We start from the raw sequence: 16,249 nt of genomic DNA on the forward strand, positions 1-16,249 counted from the left end.
AATCTTGGTTTTTATTTGAACTTTTATTTTTCATTCAAATTTCATTTCGTTAAATTAAATTTAACGTATTAACCGTAAAAACATGCTCCCGAATGTATGACCTTTGAACCCCAGGTATACATGTATTTTTTTTTTGGTGCTCATTTTCTTCTTATTTCACATCTTTATTTTCTAAGTAAAGTTAACTGTTTTCTTGAATAGTGTTTATAGAAGTAAATTACCACTATTAAACTGGTTTTGAAATTGCATTTATTGTTCAATGTCACTTTCAATTTCAATTTGAAATCGAATTTCATTTTACTTTTCACTTTTTCGACCTTTGGCCTGCCCTTTGACATTTACCACGTGATTACTAATAGCCAATCATTTACTACATTCGCCATTGCTGGAGTGTGGTGTCTGTTTTCGTGAATGTACAGTTTGTGACTAAATCGCCTGGTATCGGTAAGTTTGTTAGTAAATTGTTCCCAATAAGAGGTCCTTGTACATCTAGGAGGGCAACGATGTACAGCATGGACACGCGATTCCCAGAAAGTGTTCTCATAATCATGTTGATAGTGTTCTGGTCGAGGAATGGCGTCGAAACTAATCTCGTGTTTCCATCTCAGATCAGTTTCATTTAGCACATACTACCACAGTACCAGTGTAGTTTTCTGTTATTATTTTCGATTAGGTTCAACGTGCACTCTATTTAGACGGTATTTTGCAGTTACTGTTCTGAGGATGTTTCAAAATCGAAATGGGAGGGGGGGGGGTTACTCGTGTTCCAACTCAGTTTGAGCTTCGCAAAGACCGAAAATAGCATTGATCACATGTGTTTCGTGTAAATTGGCACAAAGGTTATTTTCTGCATTACAGAAATCGCAATGTTAGTGGAAAATGCTAAGGACTGTCCATATAAAACTACCAGAGGCGTGATTCTTTTTGTAGATGTTGGTGACAACTCTCCCCTGTTATTGTTCTGATGTTAATGATTACTTCACCCAATTTAATTTACAATTTTCATATTTTCTTAACACATACATTGGCACAGATCTAGAAGCAGTACCTACACACGAATTGGTGACGTCATAAAATACATGACCTTCAATCGGGGTCGTTTCCTCGGTATATACGAATTGGTATATACAAATTACAATAAAGATACTTAAGACATTACACATAAGGTAAAACAAATCACGTGACAATATAATGATAATAACGGTAATAAATCCTAGCTTAACAGTTGAAGAGAACGCTCATATAGTCAGTCGGGTGACGCCGAGGGTCACGAACTGTGTTGCAAAATGGCCGTGTGGTTGAAACTGGGTCATGGCGTGACGGGTGAGGAAGACATCATTAAACACTCAAAATCACAATAAAACGGGGAAGTGGTTGCATATGACGGCGTAGCTACCATGAGAAATAAAAAAACGCCCAATACAAACGACATGGGTTCGAATCACACTAGATACACACTCACCAGAACCGAAGCAATCAGAAACCAGCAATCGTTTTGGCTTTTCCGTTCAACTCATCGGAGCACTAGAGTAGTTAGAAAAATGAACACCACTTAACGACCAACGTCGTAGCGTGGTACACAAGCGTGCCATCAAAATAAAACAAAATTAGCTTGAAAAGACAGTGGGTTCGAGTCCCGCTCAGAGCTACCGTAAAAACGTAAATCAAATAAACTGAAATCTCTCAAACCGTAAACAAGTAAACAAAGAACGTCGCAAAAAATAATAAACCTCACAAAACTGCACCATACAAAACTGAATGAATAAATAATAAAATAACTAACGTCTTAAACTGGACGACGCGCAATTTGTTCAACAGTTTCCAGATTGTGACAAGAGATAAACAAGACCCAAGTCAAGGTAAGTTTTGTTAAAGTGTCGATGGCGTTCCCTATATTACGAAAACAATTCAGGCAACAGACGAATATCTTCTGTGGTGTTGTTGAATTTATACCGTGTCTGCGGAATTGTTGATTGAGGGTTCGAAGCCAGCAGTTAACGTTTTGTTAGAAAGTTTCACAATTAAATCAAATATCCAATGATACCAGTATATTTATTTCATTATTTTAACAACTTGCAATGGTGGAAGTTGGTCAAACACGAGTTCTTACACCTAAATAAGTATCAAATATTTGTCGACACATTTATTCTCTCAACCTTGTAGAGGTGGAAATTAATTAAACAACAGGTATTTACTCACAAATATAATGGTCAATATTTGTCCATACATTCATTCTGTCAATTTAAGAACTAGTAATTGTTGGAATTAATCAAATGAGAGTTGTCTACACCAAAATAAGTTTCAAATACTTGTCCATACATTTATTCTCTCAATTTAACAACTTGTAATGGTGTAAAATAATTAAACGAGAGTTGTCTACACCAAAATAAGTCTAAAATATTTGTCCGCACATTTATTCTCTCAATTTAACAACTTGTAATGGTGTAAAATAATTAAACGAGAGCTGTCTACACCAAAATAAGTCTAAAATATTTGTCCGCACATTTATTCTCTCAATTTAACAACTTGTAATGGTGTAAAATAATTAAACGAGAGCTGTCTACACCAAAATAAGTCTAGAATATTTGTCCGCACATTTATTCTCTCAATTTAACAACTTGTAATTGTGGGAATTAATCAAACGAGAGCTGTCTACACCAAAATAAGTCTAAAATATTTGTCCGCACACTTATTCTCTCAACCTTGTAGAGGTGGAAATTAATTAAACAACAGGTATTTACTCACAAATATAATGGTCAATATTTGTCCATACATTCATTCTGTCAATTTAAGAACTTGTAATTGTTGGAATTAATCAAATGAGAGTTGTCTACACCAAAATAAGTTTCAAATACTTGTCCATACATTTATTCTCTCAATTTAACAACTTGTAATGGTGTAAAATTATTAAATGAGAGTTGTCTACACCAAAATCAGTCTAAAATATTTGTCCATACATTTATTCTCTCAATTTAACAACTTGTAATGGTGTAAAATAATCAAACGAGAGCTGTCTACACCAAAATAAGTCTAAAATATTTGTCTGCACACTTATTCTCTCAATTTAACAACTTGTAATGGTGTAAAATAATTAAACGAGAGCTGTCTACACCAAAATAAGTCTAAAATATTTGTCCGCACATTTATTCTTTCAATTTAACAACCTGTAATTGTGGGAATTAATCAAACGTGAGTTGTTTACATCAAACTAAGTATTAAATATTTGTTGAGACATTTATTCTCTCAATTTAACAACTTGTAATGGTGTAAAATAATTAAACGAGAGTTGTCTACACCAAAATTAATCTCAAATATTTGTCCACACATTTATTGTCACAATTTAACCACTTGTTAATAGTGGAAATTACTTAAACGCGACTTGTTTAATCAGTTGACATCAATGCAACTTACTCGCAGACAGTGCACAACAGAGTATCATTGTTGAGCAATTATAAACAGGAACGTGTCTTGGCATTAGGGTAAGGGTCGGGTCAGGTATGGGCAACGGAATTATTAACAGGAACGTGTCTTGGCATTAGGGTTAGGGTCGGGTCAGGTATGGGCAACGCAAATGGCAAACACCCAATTGGCAAGATGTACACTAACGGGTTATGGCATGCATATAGTTTACACAAGTAAAAACACAAAATTGGCAATTTTTTAGACAATTGTAACTCAATAATAGAAATATGTTGTATTTCTATATATATACACACTATATAGTCTTATCAAATGCAAATACATCCAGTCAATCCATTGTGGTCTTGTGGGTCAGTTCTCTACATAGTGATCAGGAGGACCTGGGTTCAATTCCCTTGCCTGCCCATCTTTTTTTCGCAAACACCATTTGGCAATAAAGCTAAATATGACAACAAATTATTTAATTTGCATGACTACCCACATAGCTCAGTTGATTTGTACTATGTCAGCAATGTGAGCGATCGCTGGTTCGAATCCAGTATGTTTAGTTAGATTTTTGAATGCTAGTGAAGACAGTGTCCTATGAATAGGACTTAAATCCTAACTCCTGTGTGAAGACACTCGTGGTACAGTGGACAAGACAGTGCGCTGGGAACTCAAAGATCGCAAGTTCGAATCACGGATTGGACACTCCTACAAAAGACATGAAAGACGTTAAAATCATAAACAGCGGATTCAAAAACTCAAGTCAGGAAAACAGAACACAAGAATACTACCCCACGTGGAAGCCAGCCGAAGTCGTCGAAGAACGAACACAGTCGAAGAACGAACACAGTTGACAGCTGTAGGTCACGTGCAACAACAGACACGATGAGCATGGCTGCTCTCCAAATGGGTCCCTTCTTTTGTATTGACCCCCTAAGGATTGCTAATCCCCCTTTCTAACTCTTCCCCCAAAAATAATATATCGCCCCTTTTAAAATGTAATGACCCACAAATTAATGAATATTCATGAGCACAGAAACTGCTACGTCATGAATAAATTAGCATAATTTTTAAAAAATTTGCATAAAGTGTAGGTACTCCTTCTGGAGCTCTGCCCATACATTTAATAAACTTGAATAAACAGTTTTCAAAATTTAAAGGAAATTATGGATTGAAAATCTGTCATCCTCAGGAAGTAACTTTGATGGCCAGCTGCTACACAACCAAATACCTTTTCTATTTCAGAATTTGCAAATAAAGAACTTTTGTGTTCTAAGGTTTTGCCACATTTCAACTATGTGATTTGAGTGCTCTTGTTGTGTTTTTTCATAATGTCAAATCATGACAGGCCATGAGACTTTCGAGGGTGAAAGTATTTTTATCCATTTAATGCATCCATTCAGTTATCCTGGTGACTGTTGCCATTCATTTTGTAGTATGGTACTATGGTAATCAGTTTGAATCAGTTTACCAAATATTGTTGACTGGTTGTTGTATTTATTACAGTGAACATTATTCTTATTTTTTTCTCTTAACCATTAACAGGTCTGTGTTGTGAACATGAGAAGATCAAACAGATCAGGTGTGTATAATATTTTTTTTCCAAAGAAATTTTTCAATGACAATGTTTTTCACCTATGCATCTATAATTTTGCATGTCCTAATTGTACAAGTTTACACTTTGACGAAAGTTTTGTCATTTTTTTCCTGCAACCCATGCTTGTACACACAACATGTTTTTTGCTTCATTTGTATTTCACATGAGATATTTAAGCATCAAACATGGCGGCCTAATTTTGAGGTGCTTACTTTAAACTAACATAACAAATCAGTAGATTTGTGTACAAGAATAAACTAAATTTGTTTGTTGATTATAAAAGTGTTTTTTTTTTTTTCATTAGGAAACTTTCATTCTGCTGATCATTGCTAATTGTTACATTGTGATACTTGAAATGGCAGGATAACGCATATGTAGAAATCATTCTTTAAAATCTTTTGTAGATGCATGGGACAAAGTAAGGGAAAAACAAAAAGAACTAAGAAGAGGTTCCCGGAGAGGTCCTAAATCTGGATTGAGATGCCCACATCAGTGTTCTCCCCAGGCCTTTCAAGGACTGCGGGCCCGCGTCGCTTAGACAAACAGCCGCGTCGCTTTTGTTTCACCCGCGATCCTTGAAATCCTGCCCGCGATGCTTATTCACGTTGTATTGTTTACAAGTGTCAGCCGCGTCTAGCACATCTTTAAAACAATAACATGTATTGATCGAAAGGTAATCCCGCCTTTGTACATAGTTAGCCTTACAAAAACAGTGATAAAAACGGAAGTCTACAAGAAGTTACCAAGTCTATCAAGGGTGCGGAGCTGGCAAACCCAAAATACTAGGGTAGTAATAATTTGCCAATTGCGTCGGGATGGTCTATCCCGAGTTGCTGCACTGCGATTAATTGCGTTTTTACTACTTCATCGCCAGTGACACTAATTACCAAGAATTAAAAAAACAAGTGAAATTAAGTCGCATCGGAAAAAAAAACTGTAAATAAATCGAAGTAAAAATTATTCAACTGCAGACGAGACGGACGAGGAAAAAACGAACCCTGACCTCTAGAAATACCTCCTTCATAGTGCGTCATTACCAAGGAACGCCACCCTAAGGCGACGTAACGCATGTAGTGACATCACAACGGATGCATGCTGGGTTACAACGGAGATTTTGATTGAGGTAACAAAGATGGCGGCGCAGAGTGCATGTTTTTCCGCGATGTTTAAAAACAACATTTCGTTGGCGATTTTGATGTAATTTCTAAGTTAATCATCAATGAATCGTTTTAATTAAGCAAACATTCTAAGTTTGTGTATTTTTAAACAAAAAAGTCAGGGACCGATGATCGCAACAGCAGCGGTGAATACCCGTTCAACGCAATGCCGTCAGCTGACAATGTTACGGTGATCGTAGCGTTACACAAATAATAGATAGATCAATGAAAAATCGCTGACTTTAGTTTTGAAATGCCGTTATAGAAAAAAATGTCATTATTGATTTATTAATTATTATCCCCCCCCCCCGTCGTATGAACTGACAGTAACATTGGCACTAAAACTGACTACTTGTACACAAAATAATGATGAACCAGTTACCTCCACGGATAAACAATATTTACTGACTGGCTATAAGTATTTCCATTTCTTTCCTGTTCTATTTCAAACTGTATTTGACATGATGCACACATAAAACACAATGAATGTAAATGAATGTAAATGATAAAAAATATATGAGATATGTATCTCTTCTTTATTTCAGTTATAATGTTTGTTGGGGAAACTAATTATTATGCAAACAAAATTATGCAAATAAGATGTATTGTTATGTAAATTAGCCGCGATGCTTGGCTTAGAGTCTGGGGAGAACACTGCACATGTAAGTTCTTAGAAAACTGAATTGGGTATTGAGTTTAATTTTTAAGCCAACTTCTAACAATCTGTTCACTTAGAAATGATAAACTAATATTCTTTGTCACTCATACTGATTGAATATTCACAATATTATCATAATACATGTTGTTCATATATAATCTAATATTAAAAAAATAATTAATTGCAAGATAAAATCAGATGAAGTTGTTAACGCTGAAATGGTTTTCAATGTTTAGTTTATACTGACATGTTTGTTTTTCTTGTTTTAGCTATTAACAGTGACAAAACTAGTCAGTGACAGAAAAGGAAAAAAATACAGAAAAGATGAAACCCTGAAACAGTTGGTAAGTTTATGTACATCTCTCGCATGCATCCACTTTATACATATCTCACATCTATAATACAAACAAGGATTATATCATTGACAATGACTTGTCTTGTTTGCTTTGCCATAAGCTGACAACAACTATCATTTGTCAGTAGAGTCACTCTGCTTATTTGTGTACTTAATTATTGTATGACATTGCAAATGATTATGCAATTCAATGTAAATTGTGAAATTATGCATCTTTTGTAGGTGCCTTTTGACAAAGCTCTGACATTGTCAAATGTGTTTGATGCTTGCATGGAATTTTTGGAGTCCCGAAGAGGCTGAAAAAGGAGTGCAAACTTCTAGGGGGTCCGAGTGGACCAGAATTCAAAGAAGATATCCATATTCAGAGCAAGTCGTCATTTTGTTTTTATTTTCCTGTAAGTATATACTTAGTGCAAATTTATTATAAGCTTATTCACAAAATTACTTAAATTAAATCAGTACAGTCACATAATATAGCAGATGCATTGAATGAAATATGATGTAAATGACATTTGTGCCAGTGACCTGGTCATGTGACCATGTTGTGAATTGGTCTGCTGATTTAATTTGTATAGTTATTTAACATAGTGCCATAAGTTGGTACATTCTGAACTTCATAGGTTACAGCAATTTCTAGATGTATAATAATTGTATTCCATGCATATACACACTAGGGCGATTTGTAACAATAAAGAATATTCTATTATTTCAGGAATTAGCTGAAGATAGTGAAAGCTCATCTGAACTTGAAGAGTATGTATTTCAAACTACACAGTAAAACATCACCAAAATTTTCACATATAATTTACTTTAAGTTTAAACTTGTATATATTGCGAAAGTTTAATATTTTTGAATCTAGTGGATCAAAGCACTTTGTAATTGTTTAGAAAATTGTCATCATAGTGTGGATAATAGATAAAAGTTGAACATGTTCAAACAAGCGCAGGGATATGTGATCTTTAGCTGAATAATCATAAATTGTTGCAATCTAAACAGAAATGTTTTATTGGAAGTTTTTTTTTTTAGAAATCCTTCAATTCATGAAGAATCTGAGAACAGTAGTATTTATAGTGGTAAGTGTAACTATACTGTATTGAATGTTACATTTCTTTATGTCTGCCATGTGCTTGTCATGTTATGTTTGGATTGCTGGTACACTATATGCCAAGCACATACTGTTTAATGATTCCATATTGAACCAAGCATTTTGATTCCAATTGTTTGTACAGTGTTTTAAAGTTCCATGAATCTTCTAGTCAAAAGTAATATGAAATATTATATATTAAACCTGACATTATGCTTGAGCAAAATTTTTATATTGAATTTGTGTTGAATACATTGTAACTAGTTATGTCTACTCAATTATTCAGCCTCACATCAACTACAACAACTTTCTGAAACTGTTAGATCAGCTTCAAAGGTAAGATGTGCATGATTGTTATATATTATTGTTCCTTGTGTTGTATCTGTCTGTTTCTATGTGGCTGTACCTGATTGTGTAGAATACTTGAATTGGTTGACTGATTTCTCAATACTATCCATTGTATTGTGTTAATATGGAATAATTCTACGAAATGATTTGTTTTGAATAATTTTATAATATATTGCTATATTATAAAACAATTATCTGAAACTATAGGCCTCATTTGCTCTTCATTTGTTTTGGCAATTCTTTCTATCGTGATAACAATAATTAGTTAGGGTCATCTTGAAAATATAGTTCAGTATTTCTAATGCACTATCTGAAATATGAACTTGCTGCTGTGCACTATGTGTCAGCACTAGCACTTGCAATTTGCACATACAAAAAAAAGTCAGAAGAGACAACTGTGACATTCAATTTTTGCAACTGTCTCCGGGCACACAACCATTTAATAAAACTAGTTAACTCACATTCAATAAATCTTGCCTTAGGTTAAACAATAATGTTTTAGTACTTTACAGGTAGAGAACAGCATTACCGGTACCTCAAGTGCATGTAAGTAACACATTTGACTACTTGAAACAATTCGGTAATTAGCCTGGAGTTTAATGAAATGTTGAAATAAGTTTGTAGACTTTATGAATTCCGTATTCCATGGTCAAGTGTGTCTATAATTGAGTGATTTTATTTCAGTTTGTGAAATGCATCAATCAAGGATCTCCATGGAACATCAGCTCTTATCCAAGTGGCTCAATCTTAGACATAATTCAATACTTAGCTGCTGATTATCAGTTTTCGGGGTGGACTTATTGCCTTGACCCTGAGTACATGTCAAAACTGAATAAACTATAATCCATGAACAGATTATATTAGTTGTCAAATATAACTTGGATTGCGTCATTTTCAAAAACTTATTTTTGTCACTTTTGCAGCTTCTCTTATGACTGCAGTAAAAAGAAAAGTATCTCACAGTGACTCTGCAAAGTTTCCTAGACAGTTGGTATGTTTACTATTGTCTGTTTTCTATTTTACTTGCTTGCAAAGTGAAACATAGTATATACGTTTTAGTGAATAACCTATTTTCAATGAGAATCATAGTCTTTGCAATTTGTCTTTGCTTTTGTGTTTTTGTCAGTAAAAAAACGTTCATGTGAAAATCTAATTCAGGTTGGTATTCAATAATGTCTTACTCTTCGCACATAATGAAAATCTTTGTGGTTACCCATAAATTCAATGTAGCAACCTAATTAGTTTTGGGTTTGAATACATTCATAATAATTACCCAATTTACATAATAATTTATTTTCTGCTTTCTGCCAATTTTTATCTCTGCTGTCAACTTTATTGAGTGGAGCTAATCATATTACTACTGATTGTCCATTATTCTCTGTGTTTCTCTTCTTGAAAACTGCAAGTCTGATTGCTTTAATATATGTACCTTGGGTAGACCTCTCCTAGATTTGTTCCATTTCATGATTGTTGATTTATTAGCTGTTCACTTGCAATATACACTGGTACATAGTACTCCTAGTATGTAAAAGTATGCCTCAAGGGAAGTTTATAAGTCCATTTGGAACTTGTGTTTGCCATATATTTTTGCATACATGCTTCTGATGTCATTCTTGGCTCATTGGCTTGGCTCTTATCTAGTATGTGCATACATTTATTATTAGTCAGAGGCTGCTGGATATATATTGTAAACTAGTACAAATGTATATTTATGGCAGTACAAATTACTAATAAATATTTCAACATCCATCACATTTCAGGCCAATCAAAAGCCATCACCATCCAGTGAGTATGTAATAAATAATGTTTTTAAGAAAAGTTTTCCACATAGATTTACATGTACATAGATTTCAAGCAATCCAAACTAAACTCACTATAATTCCTTTCCTAATTTCTCTGTGAAAATTTGTTCAGAAACTTTAAATATTCTGAATGTTCTTTAAATATTCATATAGCATACATAATTTATTGACAGAGCACTGAGCAAGATAACATGTTGTTAGTTTTGTTCTTGCATGATATATATTGTAGCATGAACTGGTCTTGTGGAATACATAATGAACTGTTGCAGAATGTTTAAACAAATGTTATATCTCTCTTTTATCAGTAAGTATTGCAACACTGTTGGCATTTGGTCGAAGCCAAACTTGCATGCCATTCGAGTCTGGTAAGTATCAGAAAAACTCTACTTTATGTGCTGATGTTATTGCATACAAAACTGCAACTTTACAAAGCTGTAGTGTGTACATCAAGCATGTTATATAATCTGTTATGTTGTTGTCATGACACCTACAATTTACATGTACAGTGCATAGTGAGGTGTTCCTTATTTCCATTTTTTGATATGTTGTTATTTTCAACTTTTCAACAATGTTAAAAAATCATCATAATCAAGCATTATCTTCTAGATCCATACTTCTGACATGTTTATGTTCCAACTATATTACTATAAACAAAACTATATGTCTTAAATTTGATAACTAACGAGGACTGTGCCATGCATTGCTTGTTTTTTTCAAAAACGAATATAGGAATATTTTAAAAATTATGTATGTGAAATACTTTTGGTGCTTTGGATTTTGATGTTTTATATTTATTTGTTGTTGTAAATTTTACTTTCTTAGGCCCTATTATTGAAGGGGAACTCCTGAGATTTTATTATGAACAAAATGGAAAATGTTCATGGGAAAACAATTCCATTAAAATAAAGTTTCGTAAAGGAAAATTCATTGGCAATGGTGGTATGCGTAATGCGTACCACTGCAGCATTGCAGAATGTGAAGTTTTATCTAATAAAACAAAATATGTCTATAAAGAACATATTCAAGCAAGCATCAAAATGATGCATGAAAATTATTACGAAAACCATGGAAAGACATTTAAAGAAGTGGAATTTATTATGGCTAAGCGTGTAAGCATGCAGTTACTGCATATTGTTTAGTTTATTATTAATCAACTGTTGTTTGCATGTTAAATTTTGTTGATTTTTATTTTAAGCAGTTGTTTGCATGTCACATTTGGTTGAATTTATTACATTTTTAAAACATTTTAATTTTTCACCACGTATATTGTTTTATCACATGGAAACACAATATTCCCTTTTGATTTGTAGATAAAAGCTATTTTTTATGTGCTTACAAACAATATCCACTCAAGTCCTTGTGTGATACTGCAATACACGTATTTTGTTTCAAATGTAAAAAAAAAAACTGTTTTCATGAACTATATTTAAATATTTATTTCGTGCTTTTTCATTTCTTTGATTTATTGAATAGGTTTTGAACAACTTGTTGACTTTCTCTTAGAACAAAATGTTACTAAAACACCTTTTTTTGTTAAAGTTGTCCTCCTGAGCATTCATAATGTAATCTTTCTTGTGTAAATACATTCATACAAAATGTGACGAATTATTTGCTTTCACTGCATTTATTAGCGAATTTATTATTAATGCTAAAAAACAAATGTTTCTGATGTAGTATTCTGATAATCTCAGCTTTACACAAGAAATTTGCCTGGGCATTGTTTGATTCAATGTTGCCAATCATAAAAATACCCTAAACTTGCCTACTGACAATTCAATTTTAGGAGGTTCAAACACAGATGCTTGGAAAAATGCTATGCGACTTGTTCCAGCAAATAGCACCTCCTGAGTATGGTGAAACACCAAGGTTAATTTACAACAACATTTTCAGTCCAGCTGTCATTGAAAATATCAGGCAGGACGGGCAGAGAGACAAAAAATTTCACATTTTTTGTGTAACTTGCTGTTTTATGCAACTTTTTCTGCTGTTACATACCCATGAACATATCACCCTGCCCGTACATTTACAACATTGTGTTATTTTGTGGAAAGTCAGTTGGTGTGCATTTTGAGAGCTTGTGCACTAATTGAAGGTTCAGTAGTTAATGTCTTTGTTTGTTCATGGTATTATAATGATGAACATTGCTTTCAAACTCATCAGTGATAAGTCCTGAACACATGAGTTGAGACATTTAAACTGAATGTTAATGAAGCCAAAGCTATTTGATTTCACTATGATGTTTATGAACTTTGGATCATGACTGCTGAACAGTGAAGCTATTTTAACTGCAAGGTTGCTTGTCATGGGGGAACATATTGTAAAAACTGGAACAATTGCCATACCTGGATGATTACATTTCCTTGGTTAGTAAAAACCTAGAAATATTATCAATGTCCACAATCTTTATTTTTATATTATGCTCTATATTGTTTGCAGTATGATACCTTGTCATTTGATTAAAGTTGTTCCTGACACATATTACACAATAGAGCCATACATTCCTGGAAAGTTTCAGAAGTATATTAATAATACTGGAGTTCAACTCAACACTGTTGATGATACTTTTGAAAAGATGGCATGCTTTGCCCATTGGACATTTCACAAATATAATGGCAAACTTATGCTAGTTGATTTGCAAGGTAAAACATGTTCTTAAAGTGTAAATCTTTCTGAATTAGTGACAAGTGATGACTGTATATACATGTACTCTATTATATTCTGTAATAAAAATAGACCATCCCTAATGAAAATGAAACGAAGCAGAAATTATAGTTCTATTCAAATTAGTTTGTATTGCTGGATCTTTAAATGTCTGGTTATTATATTTATTTATTTATTTATAAATATCTTTATAACTTGCAGGGGTTTGGTTGCAGTTGACATATGTTGCTGTAGCAACGTGGGATCTGTTAGATGAAGCCACAAATGATCTGTGAGTACCCTTCTGTTTATAAACAGGAAATTGTTTTTATTCCCCAAAAATGCGCTTAGATTTTAATACTAAATTAAACTGATTCAAATATACTTACAATTTCAGTAACCCTTACAGGGATCCTGAAAGCGCCAGGCTGAACTAAATAATGTGACATGCCCCAAAATACTGATCTAAACTAGTGCAATCACTGCTAATAAGAACATGTGTCATTAGTATTTGCTTTAAGCTGCAACCGGAAAACGGCTTGTCTATAAACATTGAATACTCAATTTTAAATAATTTGATCAGTGTTATTTACTTATTGTGCATGATGTTGGAACTCAGTCTGTCTACTGTAAAATACTTTATTGTTGCTTGGAATTTATTTTTGTTGAAGGAATGATTCAGTGAAAATAAAATCCAGCGAATATACTTTTTTTCCTATATTTTACATTCAACTTGTCAAAAATGAGTAAAAATAAATTCCATACAAAACACTTAACATTTTTATTGTCCTAACCTTACCTGAAAAAGGTGTGTTTAGTTCTGTGTTTGGCTGGCCCCCAAACCTTAACAGAAAAGAAAGAAATGCCATCACCACTGGGGGTATAACAATGCCATCTATGGCTAAAACACAGTTTGACACTAAATTAAATGATGCAACATACAGATCAATAACACAGCAATTCCTAATCACTACGACATTCAACTTGTTATAATTGAACAAACTCCTGTGACAACTCTTGTTTTATGTTCATGTTTTCAGGTTGTTCGGAATGGACAGTATTGCCAGAAAAGCTATTGTGGATTTTACAAAAGATCACATTTGTACAGTATACTGTGTTCATCTAAACCTACCAGGTAAATTAAATTATTTATACCGGTAACTGAGGCAAGATAATTGTCACTTCCTTAAATGTGTAAGTGATAAATGTTTTAACTTCTTTCTGCCCATCTCTGAAGTTGTTCATAAACTGCTTTGCAACTATTTAATTTCAATTACCTATGATAGGCAAATGTTAGACGATAACTCTTGATTTATGTCCAAAGTTTAACATTGGACAATAGGATTCCAATCAGTGCGAGATGGATAATTACAGTGAGACATTTTCATAAACAATAAGATGTTTGACTTTCTTGAGAAAATTGTTTTGTGGAAGTTACATTTGAATGCAATTTGTCAAGTGTCATTGCTCTAAAACCTGTTTGTGTTTGAAAATGCTTATTTATGCAATATTTTTCTAATTTGTATCAGAAATAGAACTCAGCGACAGTATGGCTGAATATAGTGCATCAGAAGTAAGTTGGCACCACTTCATCATCATAATGATTACAGTCTTCTATAAATAGCCACATGTCTCACCATGTTTGGCAAAAACAACGTAGAATACAAATGTTGATAACCCAATCAATCTTCTATAGTCTATTAAGATCTTCTTAGTCCTTTTTTGAACTTTTTGAAGTTTGAAGCAGGGACTTATAATTCAGTCTGTTCGTTCTTTGCATGTGCCTAGTACTTTATGTGGGACATATGCACATGCAGTGGTTTAGCGATTCGATTGAAAATGGCCCACTGGCAGCCATCTTGTTTTTTGAAAATGTTGTATTTTGGACATGCTTTGTCAGTTTTCATTCAAACTTGGTACATAGATTATACATGTCCATGACGATTTATTTCGCAATTGGATCAAAGATGGTTGACTGGCAGGCATCTTGTTTTTTTTTATGTGCGGTATCTTGGACGTGCGTGCTCTGTTAGTTTTCATTCAAATTTGGCACATAAATGTACTTTATACATGTTAGGATGCATGTCCATGACAATTTGTTTCAAGATCTGGTCAAGGATGGCCGATTGACAGCCATCTGACTTTTTGGGCCTCGCTACTTATATTTCCACAATTTATGTACCATTTTCATTCGTATTTGGCACATACATCATACATATCAGTGTGTTTCATAATCAGATCAAAGATGGCCGTATAACGACTGTTTTTATTTTTGGCCATATTACTACTACACAGAACACGTGTTTTGATGTAAATAAACAATCTGTTGTATACGCCACTTGGAACTCAAGTTTCAAGGACACGCTCGCGACAACCCCTTTGCTTTAATATGACGAGCACAAAGGGAATTTTCAAAAATTTAACGGGGACTGTGTCATTTTCAATGACTTGTGGTCCATATCACTTTCTTTTTGGCATGAATAACATTTTTCCTAATTCCAATGGGGACTTTTTTGTGTTTAATGAATTTTACTTTTTTCTAATTTGTTGAAATGCTTAGCTATTAATTAATAACACTATACTCTATTTTTTGCAGATACAGTTGAACACTGCTTAGTAACAAAGTCAACGTTGAACACTTTCTGCTTTGCAAGATCATTTTAAGTTGTAACCTCCCAGAGATTCTGTTCTATTTCAAAGGGGAATTTGAAAAAAGAAAAAGAAATATGATAACCTGCTTCCACTCAATTTACACATTTAAAAGACTGTGCAGTGAATAAAACTATGTATATTTCAGCATTTATTTATTCAATGCTATTTATCAAATTGCTTCTGATAAAAAAAAATGTGTATCAAATTACTGTATCAAATATTATTAAAGGTGCACACAGATTAGCATGGAATAAACATTTCAGAATGTATCATTTTTTGCCTTAGTTAATATTGAATAACTCAATTGAAAATTATTTCAATAAAAACGTCATTGGAAATTTCATCTATCAACTGCCTTCCTAAAATCAAGTAGTTTAGTAGAACATTACCCTTTTCATTGGCTACAATAATGTCCTCAGGTACATTATAACCCATATATGCACCATGTCAAATAGTATTAATGGAAGTCTTATATAATGAATGTTTTGTGATAATCTTGAATCTGTCCTATATAAACATTTCAGTGTTAATGTGCTTTACAATTAGCTTG

The 16,249-nt window shown here is 33.3% G+C and overlaps 1 protein-coding gene across 1 annotated transcript; it reads left to right on the forward strand.

Moving 5' to 3' along the window:
* Positions 1-359: 359 nt before the first annotated feature.
* Positions 360-16,025, forward strand: LOC146730286 (transient receptor potential cation channel subfamily M member 6-like). Its single transcript, XM_085493647.1, has 17 exons — positions 360-444; positions 4,951-4,987; positions 6,705-6,821; positions 7,087-7,161; positions 7,395-7,567; positions 7,885-7,925; positions 8,200-8,246; positions 8,544-8,593; positions 9,108-9,151; positions 9,529-9,596; positions 10,366-10,394; positions 10,713-10,772; positions 12,844-13,046; positions 13,270-13,339; positions 14,088-14,182; positions 14,577-14,620; positions 15,644-16,025. Exons 7-17 carry the CDS (start codon positions 8,214-8,216, stop codon positions 15,662-15,664), a joined length of 717 nt encoding a protein of 238 aa, XP_085349773.1. The 5' UTR covers positions 360-444; positions 4,951-4,987; positions 6,705-6,821; positions 7,087-7,161; positions 7,395-7,567; positions 7,885-7,925; positions 8,200-8,213; the 3' UTR covers positions 15,665-16,025.
* Positions 16,026-16,249: the final 224 nt, after the last annotated feature.

Source organism: Saccoglossus kowalevskii, chromosome 19, assembly GCF_978046115.1.
Source record: "Saccoglossus kowalevskii chromosome 19, keSacKowa6.1, whole genome shotgun sequence".
Classification (NCBI taxonomy): domain Eukaryota; kingdom Metazoa; phylum Hemichordata; class Enteropneusta; family Harrimaniidae; genus Saccoglossus; species Saccoglossus kowalevskii.